The sequence below is a fragment of the Ambystoma mexicanum genome, chromosome 2p, assembly GCF_040938575.1.
Source record: "Ambystoma mexicanum isolate Mex_15411 chromosome 2p, UKY_AmexF1_1, whole genome shotgun sequence".
Taxonomy (NCBI): domain Eukaryota; kingdom Metazoa; phylum Chordata; class Amphibia; order Caudata; family Ambystomatidae; genus Ambystoma; species Ambystoma mexicanum.
This window is the reverse complement of record NC_090923.1, coordinates 1,077,354,408-1,077,371,349: the sequence shown is the minus strand read 5'-3', so window position 1 is coordinate 1,077,371,349 and position 16,942 is coordinate 1,077,354,408. Positions and strand designations below refer to the sequence as shown.

The 16,942-nt window shown below is 44.3% G+C and overlaps 1 protein-coding gene across 2 annotated transcripts in view; it reads right to left on the bottom strand.

The window, feature by feature from the left end:
* MAP4K2 (mitogen-activated protein kinase kinase kinase kinase 2) overlaps positions 1-16,942 on the bottom strand; it is a 1,208,607-nt gene that overhangs the window by 771,683 nt on the left and 419,982 nt on the right. For both annotated transcript variants that reach the window (XM_069645028.1, XM_069645029.1), the window contains exon 12: positions 16,076-16,192. In XM_069645028.1, the coding sequence (XP_069501129.1) occupies positions 16,076-16,192 (117 nt within the window). The remainder of the gene's footprint in view (positions 1-16,075; positions 16,193-16,942) is intronic.

Genomic DNA, 16,942 nt, shown 5'->3' with positions numbered 1-16,942 from the left:
GAGGGAAAAAGGCAGAGTTATGGAAGCACACAAGTTTCAATACTTTTACAAGAACCACAGTAAGGCAGGACATGCAAAGTTCTACTGGAGAGCAAGGAAGTCAATTGCAAGGCCCACTCTTGGAGAGAGCAAGCAGAAGGGGTCCAGGTTCACACAGTGGGGTTATGCCCAAAGAGTCTTGTAGATAGTTCGCACAAAAAGGATGAAATTAAAGTCAGGAAAAGTTATCTAGGTTGTACCAGGCCAGCCCAGGTTAGAAAGTCGAGGCTTTCCTGTCACCCCGAACGATCTGTCGCAAGGGCAGCCAGGTGGGACACAGTACCTTAAGTGTGAAGGAAGCTCCATCGGGAGCAGTTGTTCCTGGTAGCGGGTGCAAGTCGGTGTTTCGTCCAGAGGAAGAGGAGGTCTCACCGTGGAGGAAAGATGAAGGTCATTGCACTGCCAGGGGAGAAACCAGCCGCGGAGTTCTTTCGGTTAAAAGGTACTACCCTTCTCTTTGCGGTACTGGTAAGCCGTGGTATTCCGTTGCCGGGGTGCTTGGCACGGGCAAGGCGGCCACGAGATGCTCCAGGAAGGTGAAAAGAAGGCAAAACTGGTTATCCCCACCAGTCAAAGGAAGAAGACTCTCCGGACTGGAGATCTCCTCTGTCGTCGGGAAAAGTGGTGAGACGGTTCAGCAGGGCTCCACCGGTGGTGTCGTCGTTGCAGGTTGGCTCAGCTTCTCCCTCCTCGGATTCTTAGGTCCTTTGGCAACTTCTGAAGTTCCAGTCCCCAAAGCCCTGCTTTTATGCAGCAAACCCCCATTCATTCAGCCTAGCTGTCAATCAAACATTCTAAATGGTGAGCCGGCCGGCTCACCACTTGGGCCAATCACACAAGAGTGCGACTTGAGTTACCAAGGTAACTCAGTCCAGGGTGCCTAAACCCCCTCCGACACCTCCTGTGGTACCTAGACAGAGTGGCACCACTTTTGGAGGCTTCTGTGGAGAGGCCCGCCAAAAAGTGGAACAAAGGGCTCGACTTGGGTTGGAGTCACAGAAGAGAACACAAACGCCATTTTAGAATCGAGTTCTGGCAAAAAATACCAAGCGGTGAATTAATATTAAATAAATAAACCGGCGGTATGTTCGAGGCTATAAGAATTAAATAATTAAAGTTGGTAGCCTCGAACAATAGGAAAATCCCATAGAGAGATATTCGCGGTCGAATATATAAAGTAGTATCCACTGCCACCAGCCAAAACTCGATCAGGGGGGACGGAGACGTGCCCCCTCCAAGAACAGACCCTGGGGCAATTGAATTGCCCCGACCAGTACGTCCACAATATGATGGTTTGTACTGGTTTCTGTTCATAATTTGGGACTAGTAAAGCCAATGGTGACTTTACATGCCCTGGGAGACAGTAGTCAGTTCCAGGGTATGGAGTCTATGTTGGGGGGTCGCTACGACACCCCTGGGTTACGGCAGGGAGGGTGCTGTGTAACCCACATCAAAAACACATGAGACCCTATGGAGTAAAAGACCCCATAGCCCATTAAACACATGGAAAGATAAAGGAACACCTCAAATCATGTCTAAGAGTGGGAGTAAAAGAGTCTCACTCTTAGCAGGAGAAAAAAATAAACCCCAAAAATCCAGCAAAGCTGCTGGGGGACTCACTAGGTTTGGGAAATTAGCCTTTACAGAGAATTCTCCCTAACAAGCCTCTCCATTGACAACTTAAAGAACAAAAATTATCTCAAATCTCGAGGGTTCAAATGGGCAGAATTTATGAATAGATGGAATTTAACATGATGAAATGGTAATGTTAAGAGCAATGGTCCCAGGCAATTCACCTGGCTCAGATCCTCTCTTCACGCCACATTTTATTTTATTTTCCTTTCTACAGAACTATTTGATGGCACTTTGTGGATGAATGCGGAAAAAACAACTAAAAGTGACCATGCAAAGCTCACTTTAGGATTTGATCACTTAATTTACTTGTCTAGAATGTGTCATTTTCGTTGTACAAACGTAAGCATAAATAGAACAGACAATCGACTAAAACGATCTAATAATAAGTAAAAATCACGTATAAATATATTAACTGTTAAATGGGAGTCTTGGAAATCGCAGAACAAGCTGCATTGGTGCTCTCTGGGTACATTTTATGACATGTTGAAAGATTGAATTGAGGATATATAGCTATGTTTCGCCCAGCTATCAATCACACACATTCTTTCAATATAGATATAAGAGGAAAAAAAGACGAGAAGGCTACTCAGAGACTAACAATTCTAGAGATTTGTCAACAAAGGATATAAAAACACAACTTATTCAAATAAAAACATGCTATAACAATTTGCTCGACAGCATAAAATCAATAAAAAGACACAAAGGAATCAGTTTATGTTACAAGTGTTAATAAAAAAAGTTAAAAGTAGCTGGAGCCTATTAAATATTGAAGTTAATGTGTACAAATTAGAACAGATTAATCCCATTTCAGAATCAAAGTGGCATTCCCACTTCCAGTCTATTATCAACCCAATGAGTATATTTCTACAGCGGTTTGTAATCCAACACAGAGCTGGTCACTGAACTTTGATATTGAAGATCTGTATATAGCGATCAAAAACCCGAAAGATTCTCGGGTTGCCGGCCCAAATGCGATTCCAAACATATGATATAAAATGGACCCAACACTCTGGGGTAGAGTTCTTTGCTATTTTTTCTCACAAATTGCACCTTACGACCATGTCTAGTTCCTGGTCGAAAAGCAATCGTGGTTGCAATTTACGAAAAAAAGATGTTTGTACTTCACCCTTGAACTCTAGGCCTATATGTCTGTTAGAGTCTTCTAGTAAAATACTTGCCTCCTTTGTTTAAAAGGATCTAACGAAAATGTGCTGAGAGCTCAGGAAGACTTTCTATTCTTCAAACACGGTTTAGGGTAAAAAATATGGGGAACAATCTTAATGGTTTGATCTATAGCCTGTGCAACAGAAAATGTGTAGATCAAAAAACGGACATTCAAAAAACTGACATTCTGCCACGTTAGACATGACAACTGCCTTCGACAAGGTAAATAGAAATATTATATGGAACAAATTGCAGGAGTGGAACATTTCATTTATTGGACATTTTATTTATTGAACATTTGTATGGCGCATTTACACAAGTGTTTCCAGATGCCACAAGACAAGTTGGGGGTGAGGGGAACATAGGAGAACTACAAGTGGTTATATTGGCCTTGTTTCAATCCTACCGTGCAAGTACGAGAAGGTGGTAAGTGCAGGGCGGGGGAGGGGGTAGAGGGAGTAGTGCAGGAGAGGTGTACCCAAGCGAGGGGGGTGGGCAAGTGCTGGGGGGGCAAGAAGGCAAGTGCCAGGGGAAAGAGAGGGAAAGGCAGGGTAAGTGCAGTGGACAGGGTAGACCAGGTTAGGGCTAGTCTGGGCAAGAGAGCCTGAGGGTAAGTGCTGGCAAGGGATGCTGAGGGGACTGCTATGGGAGTGGTCTGGCCCCTATATGACTCTGAAGGGACCGGGCACCAGTTGCAGCAGCAGAGGGTAACAGCACTGGAAGGGGAGAGGGAAGGAAGAGGAGAAAAGAAAAGTCTTGAGAAGTTTCCAGAATTTAAGAATATCTGGCTCAAGCCTGAGGGGGGCAGGGAGGCCATTCCAGAGAGAGGGACCAGCTGAGGAAAGGGCTCTACCTCCCACTCTCTGCTTGGAGAACCAAAGGACTCTGGCAGGGGGTATTTAGGGAGTGAGAGCTGGATGTAGAGAGCTCCCAGTCACCAGATAGCATTGTGGATGATGCAAAGGGTCTTGAATTTGATCCTTGCGGTCACCCGTAGCCAGTGGAGAGATTTTAGAACTGGAAAGATGCAGTCCCTGGGCTTGTGGTCAAGGATAAGTCTTGCAGGCCTATTTTGGATTAGTTGAAGGGGGTGAAGGGAGGAAACAGGCAGATTGAGGAAGAGGCTGTTGAGGTAGTCCAGCCTAGAGAGAACCAGGGCTATGGAGATGTTGATCTTCTGGGGGAAGGTGGGGAAAGGTAGAAGGCCCCTGAGGAGGTGGACCTTAAAGTTGGACTTCTTGACAAGGTCCATGTGTGGAGAAAAAGAGAGAGAGAGACGTCAAATATGATCCCAAGGTTTTTTGCCTCACAAGTGGGTGAGGGGAGGGGACCGATGGAAGCTGGTCAAAGAGTGGGGGGAGAAGGTATCCCAATGATAAGGATCTCTGTCTTACTGGCATTGAGGCAGAAATTATTGGCAGAGCACCATGCCTGAATAGCAGTTAGGCAATCTGGAATGAGAAAGGAGGGGAGGAGGTAGAGGTAGAGTATGGCAGCTTGAAGGGGAGCTGTGTGTCGTCTGCTTAACACTGGAAATGAGGGGAGAAGGTGGATATCAAGTGGGCCAGAGGGGCCTGATAGATAGTAGAGAGTTAGGTGGAGGAGACAAAAGGACCTGTTTTCACTTGGGAGAGTCTATTCGAAAGGATGGAGGTCAGCCACACTAGTGCCCAGTCTGTGATGCCTAGGGTATCATGGTGACGGTTTATGAGGTTGTAGTGGTTGACTGTGCCAAAGGCAGAGGAAAGATCAATGAGGATCAGAACAGAGGGAGTGTTTGAATCCAGGTAAGAGAGCAGGTCTTCACGGGTGTACAGGAGATCAGATTCCGTGGCTCTTGCTGCCCTGAAGCCGGACTCGTGGTCATGAAGGCAGCAAGCCATCTCGGTGTGAAGGGTCAGTTGGGGGATGACTAGCCTCTCCATGAGTTTGCACAAAAAAGGGGTGATAGAGATAGTGTGATAAGTAGCTGGGCATGAAGGGTCAGCAGATGGCTTTTTTAGGAGAGGGTGCACAAGAGAGTGCTTAATGGGTTGTGGGAAGGAGCCAGTGGCAAAGGAGTGGTTGCAGAGGTTGGCCAAGCCTGGGGCGAGAGAGGCAATGTTGTCCCTGATGGTTCTGGAGGAGCAGGGGAGTACCTGTTTAGAGGAGACTTTCACAGAGCAGACAACTCTAGAGATCTCGTCTGGTGCAATGGGGAGAAGGAGGAGAGTATGGGGGGAACAATGGGGCCAAAGGAGGTAAGAGAAGGGAGTGAGGTGGGTACAATATGACAGAGTGGACAGGATGTCCAGAGTTTTTGAGAAGTGGGCTGCCAGTGCAGTGCAGAGGGCCTGGGGGGAGGAGGAGAATGCAGTAGGATTGGCAAGATCCTTGCAGATTTTAAAAAGTTCAGCCTTGTTATTGGTGGCTCCAGCGATGCTGGTTTGGACATGAGCCCTTTTCTTGGAGCAGATGGCGAGGCGATATTGCTTTCGGAGTAGGCAGCAGGCAAGTTTGATGAGCGAGATGCCTGCCACTTCTGCTTTGCAGCTTTGCACTTGCGTTTCAAAGCTGCCAAGTCGGAGTCATAACAAGGGAGCAAGGTTGTGCAGGGTGTTAGAGATGGAGAGATCAAGGTTAGCTAGAACAGATTCAGAAGGAGAGTCAAATGAAGGGGGCGGAGGAGGGTTGAAGGAGGAGGCAAATGCAGCGACTAACGAGAAGGAGACTGGCAGTGCAGGCAGAGGCATCATCAGGGGACAGGGGAGGTCAAGGTGGGAAGAGAGGAGCGAGTGGTCAGACCAGGAGATAAGGGTAGTAAGAGGGTTGGAGAGTGGGATGGCTGTTGAGATGAGAGGTGTGTCTGGCAGAGTGGACAGGGCCAGAGGGAAGGATAGTGGGGCAAAGAGAGATGCAGAGCTTGAGAAAGAGTACAGTAGCCACATCAGGAGAGTCAAGAAGGTTGTTAAAGTCCCCAAGGAAGATAGGTTTGGGGGAGGAGGCAAGCAGAGAGGACGACAGGTCTGCCCATTCTGGTAGGAAGAGTGAGGTCGGTCCGGGGGGTCTGTAGATGGTAGGGAGAGCAAGAGAGAAGGTAGGGGAGACAGAAAGCCTGCTAACTAGGCTTTCAAAGGATGAGAAGGTTTGAATGGGGATGGTGGAGGCAGGAACCCACTCAGGGAAGATCAGAGCCACTCCGCTACAAGGCTGGGAGGGCTTGAGGTTGGACAAGATCTTGTAGCCCTCAGGGAGAAGAGTGCAGTGACAGAGCTGGCCTTGAACCACGTCTCAGTGAGAGCAAGGACGTCAAAGTATTCAAGGAGGAGAAAGATGTCAGAGGAGTGTTTTATAGCAGAGAGAGAATTCAGGGTAGATAAGTGAAGCTGGTTGCTGCCTTTAAAAGATTTGCGAGAGGGGAAAGGAGTGGGGAGCCACCACTGGGAGGAGGAAGGGAGTTGAAGAGAGATGAAAGAAACCTGTCAAGAAGGAAGTGGTTGGGCTAAGAGCCCCGAGCCATGATAGTACCAGTGTGGTAGACATTAATGGTGCACTTGTAAAATGCGAAGTGAGCCAAGAGCACTTCCCTTCTGGTGCCACCAGTTATGGGTGAGGAAGAAAATGGGGAAAGGACAAACACCATATGTGGAGTCCATAAGTTAGAAGAAGGAACAGCAAAGAGAATTTCTGTGATAGTCTGTTTGGAGGAAGCATTTATGTAGGTATCAGCAATGCAGAGTCCAGGGTTGGATCGCAAAAATGCCTTTTTAAATTTCTTCTTTGCCGACTTCGTGAGAGAAGGGGGATAGGTGATGGACAAGCTATTTGAATAGATAGGGGAAACGGGAGCGGGGAGAAAGGAGGAAAGCAGTGGAGTGGGTTAGAAGCACTAAGCAAAGATATAATCTCAAGCAAACAGTGACAATGAGCACACTAGAAATGCCCAGGTTCAAGACTGCTAACACATTGGCAAGCACACATAAATTCGAATTTTGCCAGAAAGCACTAAAAGCAGTACAAAATGGAGGCTGCACTATTGGAAAGCACACCAAAATTCGAATTTTGCTAGAAAGCACTAAAAGCAGTACATAATGGAGGATACACAGCTGGAAAGCATACCTGTGAATCAAAGTTGAGTTTTAAAAGCAGGGCATTTTAAGAAAAAGAGCAGTGAGCATTCAGTAAGAGGCACAACAAGATGTATCTTTTAATTGGTGCAGAGATTAGAGTTTATAGTTAGTCAGTTAGGGGAAGGAGCAAGACACAATCAGAGCAGTCAGAGTGCCAAGGGAGGTGTGTGGTTTGGAGCAGTGCAATCTATATTGCTTACCAGAGCAATTAAAGAAGGATTTTGTTTGTGGCCAAAGCGTGCAGTGGATCCAGACGTTGTGCTTCATATCACAAAAGGCAAGGGGACATGGAGTTGCGGCAGGGAGAGGTGCTCCCTCCAGTGCCGGACTGGGCCAGACAGGGAAACCCTGGGCCTTAGGAAGGGGCTTGTGAAGGGGGCCGGCTACTGCCTGCCGGCTCCCTTGGTTGATCTAGATGAATGGAGGCCAACAATCAGGAGGTGCAAGGCGGGCTCAGCTGAAGACAAAGGCAGTTAAGAACTTAAGAAGTTAAGGACTGCAAGAAATGGCGGTGACTATTTTGGAAAATAACTGAGGCTGTCAAGCTCTTAGGGGCGAGTTGTGCCAGATACATGGTCATCACCCAGAGATCAAAATGGGCTCTGCTTGCAGACCTGGCCAGAGGAACCAGCACTTGTGTGAAACTAAAACCTGACACCAGAAATGATTCTTCAAGCCGCAACTCCTGGGCTACCAAGACTTTGTCAAACAGCCTGGTCCACATCATGGGGGTCCTCGGATTTCCAAACCAGAGCTGGTTTTGCCCTGTTTGATCTTGCAGCTTTGCTTGCAGTCCTACTCTATGCCTTCCCCTGACCATGACACTCACTGCAATGTCATCCCAGGGCCTCTGGTCGAACATGAGTCTGTATCTCCTCCTGTGGGAGACTCCATAGTCATCAGATCGCAGATTGCCTCCTCTGCTCCACCCCTGGAGCTCTGGTAACTCTTACCTGTATTTTCATTATATAAACTTTACTGCCACTCCTCTCCCATTCTAAGAGTTGCAGCAAGACTGCTCAGCCACGTCAATATTGTCCCTCAGGAACAACCTCGGAGGCCCTACAGGTATGTCTTCACAAGCCCTCACCAGAGGACTTCTTTAGAAAATATTCCTAACACAAATGTTCTTTTTGCAACTTTCCCCCTATTGATATCAAACTCTAATACCCCAGCCCGCGCAGATTTGTAAATTTCCTGGAACTGTGGCTGTTGCCTTAGGGGCTGACCAAAGACGCCAGAATGAAATGAGTTGAGCAGATAAGTGAAGCTAAAAAGGCTTTACTTAACTCAAAAGTCAGCCACAGCGGAAACCACCTGGCCTAGATATGTCAGTGAACAGAAACAACTGGCCCAGATATGTGATGTTGTCAGTGCTGTCATCAATTTCATTTGTGATGTCATCTTTGATGTCCTGGGTGTTAGTCTTTGCAGTGGTCGTGGTGCGAGTTATGGTTGCTTAGCTTAACGTAACTGGCGAATTTCTGAGGTTTTTCAGTTTTACTTGTAACCGTAACGTCCCTTTAACAACGTTTTTTTATTGAGATTTCACAGGATTTTATTAGTGCAACTTAAGCATAATGTCCCTTTAACAATGTTTTTTCAGTGAATTTCATGGGTTTTTACCAGTGCATGCTAATTTCCTACAACTTACTAATATCATGCTTACCCCAATATCGCAACACTTTTGTCTAATTGACAGTTTCACCTTACACCTCTGCCATGTCCCACCTTCTAACATAATTTTTTTAGACTTCTATACACTTTTTGCAACTTTTTCCACTGTTTTTGCATCCGTCGACGTCTGCGAAAGTGTGACATCATCGCAGACCTTCCGGACAGTGCCACGTTACCACGCATTAGCACGCGGCATGATGACCTGTCCGCGAACGCGTCTGAACTTTGCGATCGGATCCGTGCTTTGCGGACAGTTTGGAAATGCATTTTCTACTGATCTGGGAACTTTCAAGCTCAAAATGTACCCTTGCACAGCTCCTACACCTATTCATACTCATTATCCATTAACAATCTAGTATAAAGCACATACTTGGAGAATATTAGCAAAACTGCTATTTAACTTAAAAATGGCATCAGCTATTGCAATCCCTCCTCCCCCCAAGAGCCACCACCACCACCAGCTGGAGGAATTACACAACAAAAAAGCGCAGTACTCCAAAGACGATGTAGAGTCCCAAGAAGATGAGGTAGAGGAAGGGCCTACCCTCTAGCACCACAGAGATTGTTTGATGAGTTTGGCAAGTGCAATGTTGTGTTTTTTAATATGTTTTTACCGCGATGTTTGCTGACATCGACGGCTGTCCGCGAATCCAACATGGCGGGCGTTTCCAAAAATCTGATGCACTTCATGCTTTTCACCATCCAATCAGTGGGCGCGTCCGATGTCCACAGACATCACGTTGCCCTCTAGACCAATCGGATGCTCGTCCGCGGACCGAACAGGCACAGGGAAGTGAGTCTGCAGATCGAACCCAGATTTCACTAATTTATTTTGACCTACTTTTGGGCCGTTTAAAAAAAAATACTGGACAGATGGAATTACACCAAATTTACAAAAGCATGCTTTTGGGACCAACCCGCCGTTCCCGCTGCAAATTTGGTGAAAATCTGTCCAGCGGTTTGGGCAGTAGACATGAGCAAAATGTATTTTGCATTGCATCTATGGAAAAAACTAATTTTGCGAACCCACCCTTTAACTTTGCCCCCTCTGACGAAACTTCAACAACCATCACAGGATCAATTTGACAGGTCATAAACTTGTTTTGCAATGTTTAGTAAGGATTCACCCAGGGGGGAAAAGTTATAAAATGCCCAAAAAGTGCTCTTTCTATGGGTTGAGCAGCTTAACCATAACTACAGGGGGGTTGCTTCCGCAGGTCCTGTGATATATACATATGTACATATGTCTTTGGTGTCTAGTTTTTTTATCAACTTCAAAATCTAAATCTGGGTCTTCGAGTTATACTTGGCTAAACAAATAAAGCGTGGGCTTTTTTAAGTGTTCTAAATGCAAAGTTTGCATGAAATGTCTTTAAAAACCAATATTCATCTAATTTTAGGACTCCTCCTGGCTATACACCACCACATCACCTGTGACACAGAATTTGTGGTTTATATACTTTTCTGCTTGCTCACTATTCTTAGCGAGGACAGAGCTCCACCCTACTGATGAGGTCCAAGCAGACCGAAACATGTGTCTGGGGTTGCTGTTGGTACTCTTGTTCAGAGGAGAATTGCTTAGCATTTCGGTGCTGGACTGCCCTAGCGCAGGACAAAGACTGATATGTTTTAGATATTTCTCCTCTGTGTAAGATAGTGAGCTAAAGACTCTGGGTAAGTCGCTCGTAACCGGGACTAATGTCCGGCAGAGCGACTACCAGGACCCCCCCCCTGTTTTATGCATATTTAAGTAACTCTGGGTCTCACCCTAAGTTACTAGGAGAATCCAGACCTGGAGCCCTTGCTCACTATTCTTAGAGAGGCACAGCTCCACCCTACTGATGAGGTCCAACCAGACCGAAACACTTGCCTGGGGTTGTTGTTGGTACTCTTGTTCAGAGGAGAATTGCTTAGTATTTCGGTGCTGGGCTGCCCTAGCGCAGTACAAAGAATGATAGGTTTTAGATGTTTCTCCTCTGTGTGTAAGATAGTGAGCTAAAGACTCTGGGTAAGTCTCTAGTAACAGGGACTAATGTCCGGCAGAGGGACTCCCAGGACTACCCTTTTTTTTCATATTTAAGTAACTCTGGGTCTCACACTAAGTTACTAGAGGAATCCAGACCTGGACCCTTTGCTCACTATTCTTAGAGAGGCACAGCTCCACCCTACTGATGAGGTCCAACCAGACCGAAGCTCATGTCTGGGATTGCTGTTGGTACTCTTGTTCAGAGGAGAATTGCTTAGCATTTCGGTGCTGGACTGCCCCAGGGCAGGACAAAGACTGATATGTTTGGGATATTTCTTCTCTGTGAAAGATAGTGAGCTAAAGTCTCTCGTAACCGGGACTAATGTCAGGCAGAGGGACTTCGAGGACCCCTCTTGTTTTTTTAAATATACTTTTCTGTCCATGTAAGAAATGTTATGTTGGAAGCACAATTTGTAAACTGAAATCTAGAATATTACAGCATGTTCGTGCAATAAAAAATGCCGAATTCATGTAGCCCATGGCCAAATATTTCTACGAGCACGATGGCGGTCACCTTAAAGGTTTTGGTTTCTTTAGCAGAATTCATGTTCCAAGACATCCACGTGGTGGGGACAGGATTTACGACAATTGGAAACAATGAGGATTCTGGATTCTGGAAGTAAGCCTCCAAAAGTACGCAACATTGACGAGGAACCGTACGCCTGTCTGGGAACATGATGAATTTATTTGAGTATTCTTGTTGCATGCTATTTATCCATTTTTATTGAGTGTCTGCATATTTTAGCCTGCTCCTTTGTGCCAATGTCTTCATTGCACTTAGCAATTTACATTGGCTGTTAATTTTGATATGTTAAGCACCAGGAATACGCAATTTTTAAAATTTTTTGATTTTATAATACTTGATGCATGTCACACATTAGTATCTTATCAGCAGTACAGTTATTCACTTGGAATTTTAAAGGGCGTCTGAACTGTGTATTTGAACTTTATTAGAGCTGTTTGCATCGAGGCAATTTTTTATTATGCCTCGTCTTTGTTGTACATTAACACTGAATAGCTGCTTATTTGTAGCATTTTCAGTGGATTTTGGGATGGTTATCTCTTCGAGATGTTTTGCCCAATGCATTTGCACTTTATAGGTGCTGCTTGCATTTTGTATTTAGTATTATTTATAAAAATGTTCATCTTTAGTGTATAACTCATGCTGCTATATTTATGGTTTTAGGGTGTCCGTTTCTTTTGCACTAAGCACTTTATGGTCCTGTTTGGGCTTTAATGAATTTTGGTCTCAATGTCTGAATGATTAACTGTATTTGCAGTCCTCAAGTGTTCCATGGAACATTGTTAGTAATTTTTGAGCAGCTCATGCGTGTTTTAACATTTAAGTTGTAAATATCACAAAAGGTAGCCACTATTCTGTTTAAGTTAAATGGTAGGTGCTTTGCCATTGTTAGAACAATAATATGGCTACCGCTGTAACGTTACTTGAAGTGGTTACTTATGATCACCCCTGACATCCTGTTACCAACATTATAAAAACAACCCCTTGGAGGGACTTTTCATCGAAATTATTTTCACATGTGATGTCATCAGTGATGTCATCAATGACATTTGTGAAGTCATCTTTGATGGCCTGGGGGTTAGTCTTAGCAGTGCACGGTGGTGGTGTGAGTTAAGGTTGCTTAGCTTACTATAACTGGCGAATTTCTGAGGTTTTTTCGGTTTTACTTTTAACCATAACGTCCCTTTAACAAAGTTTATTCAGTGAATTTCATAGGTTTTTATTAGTGCAACTTAACCATAAGTTGGATTTTTATCGGTGCATGCTAATTTCCTACAACTTACTATTACCATACTTACTCCAATATAGCAACATTTTTGTCCACTTTACAAAGTTTCACCTTAAAACTGCCATTTTCCACCTTCTAGCACCATTTTTAACACTTATACACTATACGCTTTTTGCAACTTTTTGCGTCAGACGATGTTCGCGAATGTCTGACACCATCGCGGGCCTTCCAGATAGTGCCACGTGACCATGCGCTCGCGTGCTGCATGATGACCTGTCCGCAAACGCGTCTGCACTTCGCGATCAGGTCTGTGCTTCGAGGACAGTTCGGAACTGCATTTTCTACTGATCTAGGAACTTTCAAGCTCAAAATTCACCCTTGCACAGCTCCTACATTATTCTTACTCATTATCCATTAACAATCTAGTAAAAAGCACATACTTGGAGAATATTAGCAAAACTGCTATTTATCTTAAAAATGCCATCAGCTGCTGCCATCCCTCCTTCCCAAGAGCCACCATCACCACCAGCTGGAGGACCTACACAACACAAAAAGCGCAGTACTTTTAAAGCCAATGAAGAGGCCCAAGAATATGAGATAGAGGAAGTGCCTACCTCTAGCACCCAGAGAGAATCATGGTTGTAGCAGTGCTTTACCGCTGTTGGGAATGTACCAAAGGCTAAAGATACCAAAGTAAAATGCACTGAGATGCAGACTACCTGGACAGTACTCTCAGAAAGGTTGTTCCTTTCTTAGCAAGTAGAAGGCTATTTTCCTCTACCTCATCTTCCTTGACCAATACTGTAACCATACAGCCTACTTCTGTGGGACGTAGAATCCCACTTGCTACCTTGCAAGCAAGAAAAGCTGCTATTGATCCATATCATTCGAAGACAACAGTCCTCTTTATATACTGCAACACACCACTCTGCAGAGGGAAGCAATTTCGAAGTGCTTTTGAAGATGGAGCATTAGAAACACTGCCCCCTACCTTAGAAGTAACACACGCTCAACATCTACCCCTGTCCACCTGCCCCTCCATATTAGTGCTTGGTGCCTCTTTCCTCATTTCCCTCCCCACCTTACGTTCTAAACTCTCCTGCAAAAAAAAAAAAAAATACATAAAAAAACAACAAAAGAAAGTTTCTGTTAGGAACCACCTTTCACAGTTAAAAAATATAAGTAAAAATAAATCTTATAGACTCCATCAACTTTACATTTCTCAGTAAAGTACATAGACTCAATAAGATTTTCCAACATTTCCATTAGCATTTTGTGTTATGCTAATGGGAATAATGTGGCGTTCATCCCCCGTTCCAGGTCCGGAGCCCTCGTTATCCACCTTTGCTTCGCTTGGGCCGATAACTTCGGCAGTCGGGCCGTTGTCCCCCGTTCCAGCCCCTGCAATGGGGAATGAAGGCCATTAGCACCCCAGGTAGCCCAAAGCGGAAACTCAGGGTGCTAAAAAAAAAAGATTTTTCTTCCTACATCTCGAAGCCTGTGGAAGGAAAGAAAATCCTTTTCCAAGATGGCCACCATGCAAAGGGAAGGTGGGCCTCCATACAGAGCCCCTCTTCCCTTTCTATGGCAGCCTGCAGAAGGCGAAGAGAGAACCCTAAAACCATATTACCACAAGCATATTTCTTTCCCTTTCAAACCTATCCCACTTTCGAATAACTTTACCACATAGCCGGCTCCAGGTGGACATGGCCACCTTAACCCCATTTGTCGTCCCTTGTGCTCATGGCCATGAGCCAGATTGTTCGGGTCATGATCTTATGCCGTGACCCAGACAATCTGGCCACTGCCCATGGCCACAGGCTATACCTCAGTCACCAGAGGTATATCACTATTTTTTGTACCTTCATTATGAAACTTGTCAAAAAATAAAACATGGGCAAATTTGCAAAACCATGCTTTAAGGTCCTTGCCAATGCTCCTTACACGAGTTTGCTGGAAATCCACCCATGTTTTATTTTTTCAAAAGTGTCAAAATGTATGTACATACAATAGTCATATAACTTAGCCCCCACTTGACAAAGGGTGGATCTATAATCTTTCTGAAAACTTTTGTCCACATTCATCAAACGGCAACAAAGGTATAAGCCATCTAAAATGTTGAGACCCCCCCCATAATAATTTAGCCCTCTCTTGACAAAATCCCACCAAACTTTGCAAGAACATTTATATCCAGATTTAAGATCGTTTTCCAAAACTTTGTGCAGATTTGTCAAATGGCACCACATTTATAAGCCATAACAATATTTTGGGACCCCCTTCTAATTTTGTTCCCTCTTGACAAAACCACTCCATACTTTCCAAAACCATTCAGAAACAGGTCTAGGCTTTTCACCATCCAATCAGAGGGCGTGACCGATGTCCCCGGACTTCACATCGCCCTCTAGGCCAATTGGATGCCCGTCCGCGGACCGAACAGGGAAGCGAGTACAAAGAACGAACCAAGATATCCCAAATATTTACTTACTTACTTTTAGCCTGTTTTAAAAGTAAACTACTGGACATATTTATACCAAATTTACAAAAGCGTGCTTTCGGGACCGAGCCGCCGCTTCCTGCCACAAATTTGGTGAAAATCCGTTCAGCGGTTTGGGCTATAGCCGTGAGCACAATTCTTTTTCCATTGAGTGTATGGAAAAAAGAAATGTGGGATCCACCTATAACTTTGCCCTCCCTTGATGAAACCTCCCCAAACTTGCCAAAACATTTTGGACGGGGCATATACTTTTTTTGGTCAGGATTCGTCCAAGGGGAGCAAAGTTATAAGCCGCCCAAAAAAGTGCTCTTCCTATGAGTTGAGCAACTTAACCATAACTACAGGGCCGCTATCGCAGGCCCTGTAATATATATTTGTGTGTACATAATTAGTAGCCACGCTCTTTTGGGTGAAAATGTTTACAGTTCCTGAGCTTTATTATGAATGAACTTTGGCATGCCTTATCCCACTGAATGGAAATTAATTGTGTTGATGATATATCTATTGAAAGTTCTGATGTTTATAATAGTTGTTTATTTTTGTGCTGAATGTGTAAAAAATGTGTAAAAAGTTTATTAACTAAATACACAACATTTTAAAAGAAAATGTGAACATAAGTGTGTTTTGTTCTATATAGTACTCTTGGACTCTACTTCCATGTTGTGTTTAAGGCCTGATAAATAACATATTTGTATACTTGTGTGTGCAACACCCTTGGTATTTCTAAGTGTACTTGCACAACAGCCACTGATCACACAAGTTTGTCTTATTGCTCAGCCTATGCTACCTTGGGAGACTTTGGTAAGACGAAGAGTGAAAAACCCTTGCTCATCACCTAGGGTGGCCTCTCATAACTTTACCTCAGCGCTTGTTCTGAAAATCCCTCCTAAGACTACCACCAACCACTGGAGCCCAACCAGCCAGCCCTGTAGTAAAACGCATACAGAGAAAACGGTACCCTTCCCATGAGTCTACGTAGGGTATCCAATGGAACACAAAGAACATATGCTTTTCTGATGAAGTCTCAGATGAAGGATCGTCATGGAAAATGTCAGGTAAACCAGTTAAGTACAGTAAAGAATGCCCTCATACTGGAAGCACAAGGCATTAATATTCAAGGGAGCAGTGAAGGAGTAGTGAATGTATTCCCCTGTCTGGGGTGAGAAGAGCGAGAGCTTACCTCGAGGTCACAGTCATCCAGGGTGTGGACGTTGTCTAGGTCGGGATCAGGGTTGTTGGCTTTGTCGAGCAGCTCGATGACCAGAGTCCGGCTGAGGGTCTGACACATGAACGCATGCTGCGAAAAACAATTAAAGGAGCATTGTTAAATTATATCTACTAAATATTAACATATGGGGTTCAGTTTACTATAGAATCTACTTCAGTAGATATAATCTGTTTGGGCCAAATGGATTAATTGAACACTGTTTCCTTTCACATACATGTATTTCCAATAATCGCAGCATTCTCTGTCTTATATTAGAATTGATAAGTCAATCAAGCAGCCATAACCTTTAAAACACTGATACTTTAGACTTCACACGATGTGATCATGTCTGGTTATCAAATGTAATGATTTATTGTACATCACTTGGACATTTCTTAGGCATTTGATTCTAATTGTATAAGTTGTAATAGCTGTTAGAGAAATCGCAGAAGTGCATGATTAGGGCAAAGAACACTTTTGTTGTTTTGGCCTTACTACACAGGGAAAAACGTTGGACCAAATAATGCATTCGATCACTCTGAAACCCAGATACCAGAATTCCAATCTCAGCCATTACACGTGAGCACAGTCCTTGATCATGGGAAAAACTCATTACCTCCCTGTTACTCAACTTCATTATTTTGCCAGACACTGGTTGCTTACAAATGGCCAAATGTATATACTAAAAGCATTGAAAAGACCTAATGTTTACGTAAAGAGTATTAAAGTATGACTCACTGATCTAGAACCATTTCATGATTGGCTGTTAATGGACTATAGAGGGCTGTTAAATGCATGAAACTCAAGCTTGCCCATAACTCTATTTGTTCATCCAGTATA